The 13941-nt window shown below is 53.2% G+C and overlaps 1 protein-coding gene across 1 annotated transcript in view; it reads left to right on the plus strand.

Moving 5' to 3' along the window:
* Window positions 1-13941, plus strand: part of LOC124979001 (RNA-binding protein Musashi homolog 2) — a 242505-nt gene that overhangs the window by 200993 nt on the left and 27571 nt on the right. The window contains exon 6 of the mRNA XM_047543042.1: window positions 11194-11256. Within this exon, the coding sequence (XP_047398998.1) occupies window positions 11194-11256 (63 nt within the window). The remainder of the gene's footprint in view (window positions 1-11193; window positions 11257-13941) is intronic.

Here is a 13941-nt window from a genome sequence, read left to right on the forward strand (position 1 = left end):
TCTTGGAGGGAGAGGAGCCACGTCCATGACTCTTTCCTCCCTCTTCACTTTGTAAGGCGCTCTTTCCTCAGCCACCACCCCAGAAATGCCCTCACTGGGGACTCCATTGGACCTCAAGTGTGATGGACCCTCAGGCTCTGCCCCACTCCCTCCCTGCTCAGTGACCAGTGGCTGGGTTCTCACCAGCTGGGGAGCAGCCTTGAAATTTCAGGCTGGGCTAGTTGGCTTTGCAGGTTTACTGTTGTAACTGGGACTCACGCCGGCAGGCACCCACTGGGTGTCATGGCCCTGGAAACAAGTGCTCCCCTGTCAGAGGGCCTCCCTCGCCCCACACATCTGTCGCATCCGGGCCCTCTAATCTGTGCCCCCCTTCCACCCCAGCCTCCTCTCCAGGGATTACCCTTCAGAGAGGCGATCTACAGCTAGGTTTTAAATCACAAGCCAGTTCCACCCCACCTCCCTCCTGCACCACCTGGCCCTGTGTGTACTTGGGGCTTATCCTGTCATTTGAATATTAAAGGCGAGCTTAGTCAAGGAGGCCTGTCTGCTGCTTTAGAAGAAGATGGAGAAGAAAAATTCAGCAGCACACCCCAAATCCAGCCGGGCCTGGCTAGAGGCTTGTTGAGGAGGTGGGGGCGCTGTGGATGTGCCCTGTCGCCACGTTCCTCCCTTGGCGTGGAAAATCAGGAGTTGACTCTATTCCCAGATGAAAGCAGAGCACAGTGCCTAATAGGCACTTAATAACTGTTTGCAGAAATGAATTGGAGCAATCTGAATCGACAGGAATTGCGGGGTTCACTTGTGATCAGCTTTCTGTGCCTCTTGAAGCTCCTCTGCATAAGTGAGGGGATGTGACTAAGTGAGCGCTCAGCTCCCTGCGGCAAAGCCTGGAGCTCAGAGTTCTCAGGCAGGAAGTTGGGAAACAGACTTATTGCCCTTGCCAGTAGCTTGCCTGGAGAGTAAGACCACCTCTGAGCCTCAGTTTCCTCATCTGTCTGGCAGGGCTGTAGATCCTTGCCCTGCACCAGGAATAGAGACTCCTTGGAGGCTGTGGGTGGGGCTGAGACCCAGCCTCAGCTACTGTCTGCAGCTCCCATACCTTCTTAGGCATCTGCACCACCAGTCTCAAAGTCCCCATTAAATCTGCCAGCAGGAACTTAATCACCTTTCTTCAAGCCTTCAGTTTTCATTTCCATCAGCAAAGGCAAGTGAAAGCCTGCAGCTTAAAAACAAAACAACAAAACCCATCAATTACTCGGAGTATGAAATTCTGGGCAGATAACGGTGCCTGACTTGAGGTGCCGGGACAGCTCCTGCCTTCAGAATAGTTAAAGGCTCCCTCCTGCCCAGGCTGAAGAGTCCTGCTCAGACACTTCTCCACTGAGTTCAGGTCAGCCTGGGTCCCCTGACTCTGAGAGACCCTAGCTGCCTGGGTCACCCCTTCTGCTTTCTGTCCCTGCAGTCAGGGCAAGAGTGCACAGTGAAGACAATCATCAGCACTTGTCCCAAGCAGGGCCTTCCAGGGTGCAGGGACACTGAGCGAGGAACCAAGGAGCTCAGAGCCTGAGGAGCATTCCATGAGTGCCCTGATGTCCTCTTGCTTTGACCAGCACCATGGCAGCAGTACGTAAGCTGGGAGTGTAGAGGGGAGCCCCCGGCTATGCCAGGATAACCTTCGGTAGGGCACAAAATCTTAGTCCATTCAGGTTGCTGTGACAGAATATTTATAAACCACAGAAAGATGTTCCTCACAGTTCTGGAGTCAGGGAACTCTGTGATCAGGGCACCAGCAGAGTCAGTGTCTGTGAGAGCCACTTCCTGGTCCACGGCTGGCTATTTTCTCATTGTGTCTTCTCTTGGTGGAAGCCCCTAGTGAGCTCTCTTGGGGTCTCTTTTATAAGGGTGCTAATCTCAATCAGGAGGGGCCACCTTCATGACCAAATTGGCTCCCCAAAGCCCCACCAATTATTATGAGCTTGGTAAGGATTTCGACATGTGTTTTGGTGGCACAGAAACATTTCAGACCATAGGTGACACCTGAGCTGCATTTCAAAGCACAGTGTAAGTTTAGCAGGCAGATGGTGAGCAAAGGATATTCCAGGTTCCCTAGACCTCCAGATGCAAAGTCACAAAGGCCCTACGTGTCCTCTCTCCCTCTCATTCCTGTCTTTGTTGATCTTGTGGCCCTCATCTGGGCAGATGCTGTCCTTGTACCTTGGCCAAGACAGGGGAACAACAGACTGGCATTGGAAAGCCAAATAAGACCCCAGCCTCACGGGCAGACACTTTGCAAGGCAGGGACGCTGACCTCACCTTTGCCATAGGAGTGTGCTCCCTGACCGGCCTTTATCAGTACCCGTGACAGGTCCTGGCTCTGGGTGCTGGCTGGCCAGAGCTGCCTTCCCTTGAGTTGGGAAGCCTTGTCCAGACCTCCTCATTCCTGGAGGGAGAGATGAGTGCACCCTTTGCTTCTCCTGTGGGGAGAAAGGTATTTGGCTGGCCCAGGGCACCCTGGTTTTGCAGGGAAGGTCTGGACCAGCCCTGCGACTCTCTTGGTGATCCTGCTCAGGGCCTCTCCAGGTTTCTGACCTCAGTTGCCAGCTTTGAACATGCTGCTGCGATTCAGGTAAGATTAGGAGCAGGAGAAGGCACCTTCTCCCCACCCCCTTACAAAGCCTGCCTCCCTCCTCCATCCCTAGACCCCCTGAGTGCACAGGGTTACTAAGCACCCTCCACAGCACAGGCCCTGTCCTTTAGTGACCTTGAAGATAAGCCTCTGCCTTTACAGCTTATATAGGTCACTCATTAGGGGCAGAAGAGCAAACAGAATTCTACTTGATGGAAACACCCCGAAAGGTTCCTCTGGCCTCAGCCTTGCTGGAGGAGCTGGGGAGGACGGTTGGGAAGACAGCATGTCGGGGCTAGAGGGTGGCGGAGACTGCCAACCCAGCTGACAGGCACAAGCGCCAGGGCTCGAAATCCACATTCACACCTGTGGCATCCGTGTCCCAGGTCCATGGCCACCTCAGGCAGGCCCTCCCCGAACCCTTAAAACCCTTGCCTCGTGATTCCACCAAGGTTAGTTTGCACTTGAGATACGTCGGCCCTTACCACTCCTAAAGCCCAGATGTCATGCAAATTAATAGGATTTTAGAATAGGAAGCACAGAAGGGATTTCTCTGAGATTGCTCAGCTCCACTGCTGTTACCTTGGGCAATAATAACAATAATAATAGGAATAAAAGTTATTAGACCACTTGTGCCGAGCACCTAATGCTCTCATCTCCCTGAACCCTCGCAGCAGCCCTACAAAGAGGCCTTAGGAAGGAGGAAAAGGTGACAGAGAAGGGCGATAAATAACCTGTTTCAGGTCTCACGGGGGAAGTGTGAGAGATGGGATTTTAGCACCTCACAACCAGAGTGGATACTGTCTCCTTCACCTCCCTGGGCCGGAGCCCCGCATCTGTCAGAGTTGGCGAGCTCTTGGAGCGAGGCGATGCAGGAAACTTCTCGCCGTAGGAAGCACTCTTAGGTGGCACAGGTACTGTTATTAGTGTCCTGATTGCTTTCTCATGTTCAAGGCTGAGTCCTTTATTTCAAGGTGAGGAAAGCCAGGCATAGAGGAGGCCGATCTTCCCTCCACCCTTTCAACAAGGGCTGGTGGGCAGTTGTCTGACCACTGGCTCTCAAAATTTTTAAGTATCTCTATATTAGTTGCAAATAGCTGCTGCCCTGCCCCTCCCCTGTAACTTCCCCACCACTGACACTGACCCCCAGACTCCTAGCCGGTGTTTAGTGCAGGGATGGTCTGTCTGTCCGTTCCTGAAACAGGGCTCAGGGACAAAGAGTCTCAATGTCACAAGGGAGGGACCTTGAGCTCCCCAGTGTTCTTTACTCACTTACCCATGATAGAGCCAAGATTGGCACCTAGGGTTTTTCTGCATGCAGTGCTGTCCTGGTGGCAGAGGTAGGTTCTTTAGGTCTGGTGGTGGGAGTCCAGCTGGGGCAGATCCGTGGGGGAGCCCGTGTGGAATGGAGCAGAGGAAGTAGCAGACTTGTGGCAGAGCCCCAGGGATTTGAGGATGGAAATGGCTCCCTGAGAAACCCCCGGTGGGAAGCAAGATTTTGACTCTTCGGCAATTTGGCATTTGAAATTGGGAAACCGTGTATGCGCCACCTGAACTGTGAGCTCTAGAGGGGCAGTAGTCACAGCTGTGGTTTGTTCTGACACCATTGGTGGAAGTTGGGAGAATGTCTCAAAATCAAAAATTGAGGTTTTTATGAAAAGTCGGGTAGGGAGATGCTGGAAGCAAAAAAAAACTCTCCGAAAAGTCTGCTGGCGCCTCCCTAGAAACTGCAGTCTGAAATCCCTTCAATTTGCAGGTTTTGGTCTCAGACACATAAGGCAGAGGTTCCTTCTGTGGGGATGTGGGTGCTCCTGGGCTGGCCCAGAGCCACAGACTACAGGCACAAGGCAGTGGGGGCCAGTTTCGGAGTGAGCTCCACGTAGCCATCTTCACCCTTGATGTCCTGCTGGAGAGAGAACCGCGCTGAGCAGCGTAGGACCAGGGGCCCTTGTCATGAGCCAGCATCCCCAAGGCTGGTCCTGGACTGATCCTCCAGACTCACTCATGCCCATGGCCCTGGTGGTCAGGCTGAGGATGAATCAGGCTGGATCTCTCTAGGTCCTCCAACGTCAAGGACTAGTCCCCTCCCCCCAACTCTGTAGGTCATAGCCGGAGAGAATTTGAAGGATCTGTGTCTTCGTCATGTGTCCCAAGGCCCAGCTCAGTGGTGCTTTCAACTGAGTGGAATGGAATGGTGAGAACTTGAAGCCAGATCAGCCATGGGAATGCCCCTGTTCTCTTTCCTCTCCCCACCCCCATCTTGAAGAAGGGAGTTAGTTAGAACAGCCACCCCACACTCCTCTCCCTGAGGACTGAGTCTTTTCATGGCCACCTCCATCTTTAAGCAACCTTTGGGGTAGCCAAGGGCTCCAAGGCACAGGTCCCCCACTTTCCTGGCGCATGAGCCATAGCCCCCTTCACCCAAGGCCCAGTTTATCATCAGCCAGTTGTGTTTCCTTCCCAGGAATAGGTTTGTGTGCAGTGGGGTTCTGGGACCCCGTCCCACAGTTGGAGCCCCTAACCCTAACCCAGGAGCATTTAATTGCTGAGCCTATTCCCAGCCCTTTTTATTTTTATTTTTACTTTTTATTTTTAGACAGGGCCTCACTAAGTTGCTGAGGCTGGTCTCAAATCTGCAGTCCAACCTGCCTCAGCATCCTGAGTGGCTGGGATTATGGTCGTGCGCCACCACGCCCAACTCTCCCTCTGTTTTCCTGTTTTAAGGTCTGTGGACTGTGAAGCCTCTTTCCTCCTGTAGAAAGCGGGGAGGATCAGGAACCAGCCAGTCCCAAGCTAGCAGCCTCACCCTGCCGGCCGGCATTCCTGGCTCTTGCATTTGCTGACCCCCTCAACCCCATCTTCTTCCAGAGGGACAGTCACCAGGTTCCAAATGACTTTTTTTCTCGACTATAGCCAAGGGCTGAGGATGAGGCCTCCCCAGCCCATATTCTCTTCAGCATCCCCTTGACCCAAGCAGCAGCCTGCACCCTCTCTTCTGTCCAGGGGTCTTCATGAGGTGGAGCTGTTAGTAACCTCCGTAAAAGCTGGGCTCAATTCCTAAAAAGGCGTGTTCAAGTCAGATTCCTATTTTGAATGTGAAGAACTTGGGGCTCATTTTGTTATTTTTCAAAGGGACATATACATCAGTTTCCATCAAAGCAAAATGTTACATTGATCAGGTAAATGTGCCCTCTTAGTGATCGATTTTGCCTCTTTAGATGCTCTGTTCCAATGCAAATCCTGGATCTTCCTACTCCAAAAGTGTGTCACCCTGCTTTCTTCCGGACTCACCCACTGACACCCACCACACCCTTTTCTCTGCCCAGAAGTCAGAGCTGTGCATCCCCATAAAAGAACTAGCCCTGCACCCTAGGCAGGCCTCCCAGGAGGAGGGAGCATCCTGGGCCAGCCAGATTGACAGATGGTAGTGTTTCCAAACTCTTGTAGGACATGTTTCCCACATTCTGGGTGACAGTTTCTTCTTTTGGTTGCTTATTTTTTTTAGTGTTTGGATTCAGTGAAGCAACATTAGATTTAGCCAAGAATGTTTGAACCATCTATAGAAATTGCTGGTGGGGAGATGCTGGGCGTGCTGGAGGAAGGGGGCGGAGAGTGTTTTCAGCAAGCACAGCATAAGGAAAATGGTTTGTAATGGACTTTTTTTTATAACGATTACCCTCAAAATCACATCTTTTGGAGCCTTAAGGAGCCACAACATTTTCTCATCTCTTCTTTCTGAGAAGGGCACAGAGGGTCTACTGACTCATCCCAAGTCATGGAAATAAGTATCGACTGAGCCAGAACCAGACCTCAGGCGGCACCCCCAGGCCAGTGTCTTGTCATACCAAGAAGGGGAGAGGAGACAGAGAGAAAGGCTCGTGCCCTCATAATCCCCAGCGAGATGACAGCATTTGCTGAAGTAAAGTCCCCCAAAGCGTCCTCACAGTCGGAGAGTTGTCTGCCTGCACTGGCATCAGAATCCTCTGAAGGGCCTTTAAAGACCTGGGCCCCCCCTGATTCTGTCAGTTAGGTGGGGCCAGGGCATCTGAGTTGTTGAAGATCTTCCCGGCAGGACCGGGACCCTCTACTCTGAACAGGGACCTCTGCAGTGGCTGTCACAGGAAACTGATCACAGGAATTAGATCCCCCATTGCATTCTCAGGAGACCCCTTCCTTTCTCAGATGGAGGTGGTGACAGATTGCACAGATGGGCAACGTAACGACCCACCTGTGCAGCTCCCAGGTGGTTCCGGGTGTTCTCAGCCTAGGGGTGAGAATTGGTGCCTAGACAGGGCTGGGCACTCCCCTTCCATAGCCCTAGCACCCTCCACTGGTTCAACCACTCTCTAGTCACTCCCGGAAATCTGAGTTGGCTACCCTGGCGCAGGGGAGGCCGCCAGACTCGCGGGTGGTGCTGCCTTCTGCTGCGCTTGACCCTTAGCAGCGACTCCCTGGCTCCTTCCCTGCAGCAGCAGGTTCTGTCCATTGTCAGCTGGTGCACAGGGAGAGTCTTCAGTGGGCAGACTCTGAGCTGGAGCCTAAGTGGGACATGTGACTGAGTCCCTGCCCTAGAAGAGTCTGTCACCCCACAAGAGAAATAAGATATGCACATAAAAATAACTGTGCTTAGGTAAGGCAAAAACCGGTAAGTTTCACAGAAGCAGTAAAAAAGCAGCACAAGTATTATATCATATAATTCTCAAAAAAAAAAAAAAAAAAAAAAAGAACCCCCAAATGCCTATTGACTTCTGATCAGCAGTGAAGCATCACTGCTCCAAAAAGTCCATCAAAGGGTGTCATTTGCTGTCAGTGAGATGGTGACATCTTTCATGGTGTCACTTGTTAGGTCACAAATCACCAGCCCTGCAAGAGTTAAGCTCGCCATCCTGTTACAGACCTGAGGCCTGAGGTGAAGGGACTATAGAGGCCATCTTGCCTACCCTCCTTGAAGCAGAGAGAAGCTGCTCAGGGCCCAGAGAAGTGAAGTGCTGTACCCAAGTCACACAGCAAAGCAGGGGTCAGCCAGACTTTGACACCTTCTGGTACCCACTTGAAGGGTAAAGGAGCTTCAGACTTGCAAGACAGGTCTTTGGGTCTGACCCCATTAACCAAAGACAGCCTGTCCATGCCTGGAATTCCACCATTAGCACCTTATTCTTTTGTACCCAGGCATCCTCTCTCTGAATGGAAAGTTCCCAAACAGGAGGTACATTCTGCATTCCTGAGTCCAGGCAGCCAGTCTGTGGCTACAGACCCTCTGAGATTTGATCAGAAAAACATTTTCCTCCTTTCTAGCATGGAAAGTACCAGGCCATGCTGGGTCTGCCTGGCCTAGTTGCCATTGGTAGAGCTAAGGAGGATACATGCATGCTCTCATATGGAGCTGGGGAAATTCAGCTCCACTTTAATGACATCATGAAGTTGGGACATCATAAAGGATTACAGTCTACTGCTACCAATAAGGAACTCAGGCCTCTGTGTGCTTACGGCCATCTGAGCATGCCATGGGAAGAGTCCTATCTTGAAGACGGGGCTGGTGGCTGGACAGAGAGTTGATAAACTTCAGCTTAAGGCTCGTTTAAGCTGACTTGCTAGGCTTTCAACTGAGCACTTTGCATACGTTAATCTTGCATTAATATCATTATTCACCCCATACTGATAGACATATTCATGCACAGAGAGAGTAAGCAACTTGCCCAAAGTCACACAGTAAGTGACTGAGCCAGGATTTGAACCCACATAGGTTTCTAATCTGTGCTTAGCTACTTATTGCGCTAACCTGCCCCATGAGGAGCAGCCCAGTTGCCCCCTGTTATAAATTTGGCCAGACAAGGTGCATGGGGGACAGATCCCTCTCCATTCTCAGCAATAGAGTGCGATGGTCCTCCCTCCTCTGGCCATGGGGTGCTACAATGACTGTGGACCCTCATGGGCCAGAAGGCTCTGTCACAGTTTTGCTTGCACCCTCACTAGAAGCCCTGATCCCTGCCAGACTACCTACCTAAACCCACCCCTGCCACCCCGCACACGTGCAATTTTCCCCTGGCCACCCCCTCCCAGGGCAGCCCACAAAACCTGGCTGCCCAGGGAGAAGCCTGCCCCAGCCAGGCTTCTGTCCTCTGTGCCTCTGCCCCTGCCAGCACAAAGGGTTTCAGCAGCTGTCACCTGTCACCGCAACTTCAGGCTGAAGTCGCCATAATGCTTAACATCTACAGCCCCAACCCACACCCACCACACACATCTACATACGTCCCACACACAACACAAAACATGCACCCAACACATACACACACACAACTCACCCCACACACACCTAGCACACCATCCCCTGTTAGTCCATCTGCCAGGTCACAGGGAGAACACCTGGGGTGAAAGGTGACCAGTGAGGCTGGATGGCCTAACAAAGCAGGACAGCTTGGTGCATGATGCCCACTGGCACTGTCTCCTCCCTAGGGATGTTCCCATTCCCAGGGAGCCGTGGTTGGGGGCCAGTGGTCCTGGTGTGTCAGAAGAAAGGGGCTGGGCAGCATGGTGCCCGTGGAGCTGCGGGCCATGCTGCTGTGGGAGCCGACAGGGTGGTCTCCTCCACCTGAAGCCACCTCTTCTCACCCAGAGCCCGGGTCACACTCCGTTTTGATGGCTGTGGGGAAATTCTGGCCCTTAGCAGTGTCTGGTGCCCAGGGTCAAAGAGGAGCCTTTACATGACACTATGGAGGATGGATTCCTTTATTGAATAAGGTTTTTAATTCTTTCTCTTCAACTTCTTGTCCAAAGTGTGCTCAACTCTGGGACACCGACCTTTTATTCATAAGTCTTCTTATTGAACACACTCCCCAACCCAGCCACTACCTTTTCTTACTTCCAAGTCGACTTTCTGTATCAAGGCCCTGGTAAAAAGGGCAGAAGAAAACTTGACCTTCCTCCCCAAGTGCCCTGTGAGCCTGGCTCAGAGCAGGCGCCCGTGTGGACTGGGCTTGGGATGAGGAGAAATAACTTGACTAATAACTTATTTTCCTTCAGCAGTTCCTACCAGCATCCACACCCTGGTGGGGAGGAGGGTCCCATCTGGGCTCGGTGGGTTTCCCGCTGCCTCTGGGGAAGGGAGCAGCCCCCAGGCAAGGTGGCACAGTCTTCAGGGGAGCTGGGAGAGCTGTTCCCAGCCTGGGACAACTGTGTACATGTATTTCACCTGGATCTTTCTTTTTCCCCCTTCAACAGCCCTATTACCATATTTAAATGCAAGTATGTCTCTTTTCATTGACATTTTAAGTAGCTTAGCCTGACCTTTTTAGAGTAGCTTGCTCCCTTTTGAACTTCTTTCCCCTCCGTAGTACCACGTAGCTGGGACAGTAGTCCTAGAGTTTAGTGGGCTTCTAGTTCGCTCTGTTTGGAGGGTGTCTCTCTCTCCTTTTTCCTCTTCTGCTCCCTCCCCTCAACGGTGCATGTCTTCCTCCCTCTTATCCTATAGAAATCCCTTATTGGAAAGGCTCAGTGGCTAAAGTTGAGTGGCTCTGTTGGGGGCTGTTGTCGAGTTTGTGGCTGGCTTCTGGCACATCATTAAAAACCACAGCCATTGGAAATGGGTCTTGGGTTAAGGCCTCCAAGTGTCTGCTTAAGGGCAGAGGATGTTTGTCTTTGTGTGTAGAAGTGGATCTCAGTGCATAGCTGTGTGTGCACATGCTAGTGACAGAGGAGCTGAGGGGAGGGGACTTAGCCTGCTGCTTCCTTCACCTGGACATTCTGTAGCCATGCGCCTTGGCCTCCTGACTTTTAATCCTGTGGCCCAGTGTGTTTTTAGATAATGTAAGCCTTGACCAGTAAGGACTCCAGAGTCCCCCTAAGGAGATCCTCCAAAGCCAGCTTCATCTGACCCTGGGGCTCAGACAGAAGAACCATATCTAAGTCCCCATAATTGCCTCTGGAGAGGGAAACATGGAGAGAGAGCACACAAAGGCACAGGGCGCATTCCACCTAGAGCCCTGGACATTCCCACATCTGGCTCCATGTGCACACAGTCTCCTGGAACCCTTTGGGTCTGGGGCTGACACTGCTGACATGAAGTTTTGACAAGTCTAGGGTTAAGTGACTGAAACTTTGGAGAACAGGTGGAGTTAATCCATCTCCTGGCCAAGGTGCCTGTTCTGTCAAAAGGCCATCCCAAGTGGCTCCAGCTGACCACACGGCTGGGGATCCCTGCAAGGAGCAGTGAGCCAGCCAGCCATGCATGGCCAGCTTTGGACAAGCCCTGGGGGGGTGGGGGGGTCACCAAGTGTGCAGGGCCAGTAGGCAGCTCAGCCGGGTTCTCAAGAGAAAGTTCCTCCTCGGGAGGTGTTGTGTGCCCTCCAGGAACAGTTTCTGTGTTGAGAAGCGAGTAAGAGGCAGACACACCCAAAGCTGCTGTGCCTTCCAGAAGCCTGAGAGCCACTGACCTGTGCCCGTTCCCCCCACCCCCAAAGCTGCCCACCAACCCCTTTCCTGTGTGCGGGCTGGAGTCAGGCAGCCCTGCAAGAGGTCTGCCCAGGGCCCTGCCAGGCTCCCTCCTGATTCTGACCCCTCCCTCTCCCCAGGCTTCCCGGCAGCAGCTTACGGACCAGTGGCGGCGGCGGCAGTGGCAGCAGCTCGAGGATCAGGTAGGAAGGTGTATGGGACAGGCGGCTCCCAGGCATGCCCAGTGTGCAGGGGGAAGGTAAAGGCCCTGTTGGATCTGTGTGGCTGCATCTGTCCAACACCCCTCACCATGGCCCGGGGAGGGGGTGGGGACAGGGAGGCATGGGTGAGCCTGGCCACCCAGGGCAGCTCCCCACAAGGGTCATTCACAGTCATGACACTGCAAACCGAAGGTAGACTCTTATGCTCCCTTTGGCAAAGGAAAACTGAGCTTCCTTTTGACTGTGGACCGCTCCTTCACCCGAGGACTGGCTTCTGGACACCTGTGGGCATTACCCTCCTTGGCTGCCTTTGACCTCTGACCCAGCTAGAGAGGTACAAGGTTGTCCTCTGGGGTCCTGCTGTACTCGGCAGGTGGGCTTGCTGCTCTGGCTAAACCCCCAGACCTCCGAAGGCCGATGTGGGGCCAGCCCTTGACCTCGGTGAAGGAATGGAGCTGCTGTTTCCTGGAGTTCATGCTGCCCCCAGATTCTTCTCAGCAAGCTCCCTGGGCTCTCAGCCGCCAAGGGAATCGAGGCCTTCTCTGCCCCAGCCCTTCAGTTTCTAAATTCAACCTCTTAAGAGCTCTGGAGCATCCTACAAGTGATGTGGGAACAGCCACTGTGAGATCAGACCAGAGGTACCCCCTGCCCTGTGCCCTCTGCCTTCCTAAGGTGCCGGGGCTTCTACCTTGTGCTGGGCTCCCTCGTAACCATTGTCCCCAGCCTCCCTCCACCTCCCTACTCCTCCCTAAACGGAGTAGCCATGGTTGCAGCTCTCTCCCGGTCCCCTCTCCCGAGGCAGGGCACTGGAGCATGGGGAAGTGGTGCAGTTGGATGTAACAGGGCTCTGAGGAGGTGGGGGAGCAGGGCAGGGGTGCTGCGAGGGGACCAGGAAATGGAGCGTTAAAAGCCTGGAGGGCAAATGCCAAGAACCCAAACCCTGGGTGATGAAAAACTGGCACAGTGAGGCCATTAGAAAAACATCAGTAAAAATCCGTTCCATGCAAACTGGCACTGCCTCGGAGCTACAAAGGACCCACTCCCCCAAAATATCTGTGGGGCTTTCATTGGAGGGGGCCTGGGAATTCTCGGGGGGCTGCTGAGGAGCATTTGTCAGAGAGTTGGCAAGCAGCAGGTGGGCAGGCAGGTCCAGAGAGCCCGGTGCCCTCCTCTCCCACCTGTCCTAGCAGGTCTCCAAAGGCCCACCTGCCTCTGGTCAGCGTCCCTTGGTCCCCCTCACCCCAACCCCGGGCCCCGAGGGTGGGGTGCACAGCTGCATCGTGTCTCCCTGTTCCGTTTGGTTTTTTAACTTGAGTGCTTTTTGATGTCATAAAAAAAAAAAAAAAAAAGCCTCAGTCCACCCTGTGCCTGGGATGGGGGAAAGGTGAAAAAAGAACCCTCGTGAGGTTTTTGAGTGTTGTTGGTTGTTGTTTTCTCCATTCGGTTTTTTTTTTTCTTTTTGTAACTTGGATTATGAAACTAAACTTTAACCCAAAATTAACCCTGCCTCTCTCCCTGTCCCCCCTGTTCTCCTTGACTTCATGGCAAGTTTAAAGGGCAGCATGGGGTTCTTTGTGAGTCTGAGAGCGGTCTCCCCACAGTCTGTACCCCTTCTGCACCCCCACCCTCCTCACAGACCCCAGAGCCAGGTGGGACGCCCACCCATTCTCTAACTCCTAACCTCCAAGGTCATTTCCAACCACATTTTTTTTTCCAGGATCAATGGTGTTTTATTTGTAGCCATTTCCATTGGGAGCGACATCTCCCTCAGGCCATTCAAGGTCAGCCATGCTCATCGCTGCACTGTTAGTGAATCGTATTCAGGAGTGTGCTCCCAGACCACCTGCCCCGCCCCAGCCTGGGTTAGTGCAAGGGGTAAATCCTCAAGGCGAGGTGCCCAGCCCTTAGGGTGCAGGCTTGCCCAGGAAGCTACAGGGAAGCCCCCAGTGCTGCTGGGGGGTTATGGGCTTGGGTCGTGCCCCAGGGCAGTGACTAGGCTGCCTGTCATTGTCAGAACCTGGACTGACCCGCTTGTATGTAGACAGTGTACCCCAGCCTCCAGCCCCACCTTCGGACCTGCAGCAGGGTTACGAAGCTGGGGAAGAAAGGTCGCTGCCTTTCTGCCTTTCTAACACATTTTGGCTGGTAGGGGGCCTGTAACCTTCTTCCCTCTAGAAAGTGTCCTGGACTTCAAGGCTCACATATTGGCAAATTACTTACCTGTGAGTGGCAAAAGCTCTTTGCTATGAGTTGAGAGGGGCTACACTGACTCCTTGGGGTGTGTGCATCAGTCCAGGCCCCAAAGGGCTCAACTGATGACCCAGTTCCACTTCTAACCCTGCCCCACACATCCCAACTCCTCCCCTGGGGATACGGATGCTCCTTCAGCCTCCTGAGCAACAGCCTGATGATGAGAGGTCATCACAAGCTCAATGCCTGTTCAGAGAGAGTCCATTGAGTGCCTCCCTGGAGCTTGGTACCATGCTAAGCTGGCAGGTGACTTCAAACAGCAGCAAGTGTGGCCTCTGTTCCCCAGGGGCTCTCAGGCTTGGTTGAGGGATTGGGCACCCTAGAAAGGCCCTTTATTTGTTTTTAATTTTTATCTAGCTCCACCATTTTGGTTTGTGCCCCACTTCTACTATGACTTACTGGGGGCCCTTCCTGAGG

Source organism: Sciurus carolinensis, chromosome 3 (assembly GCF_902686445.1).
Source record: "Sciurus carolinensis chromosome 3, mSciCar1.2, whole genome shotgun sequence".
Taxonomy (NCBI): Eukaryota; Metazoa; Chordata; class Mammalia; order Rodentia; family Sciuridae; genus Sciurus; species Sciurus carolinensis.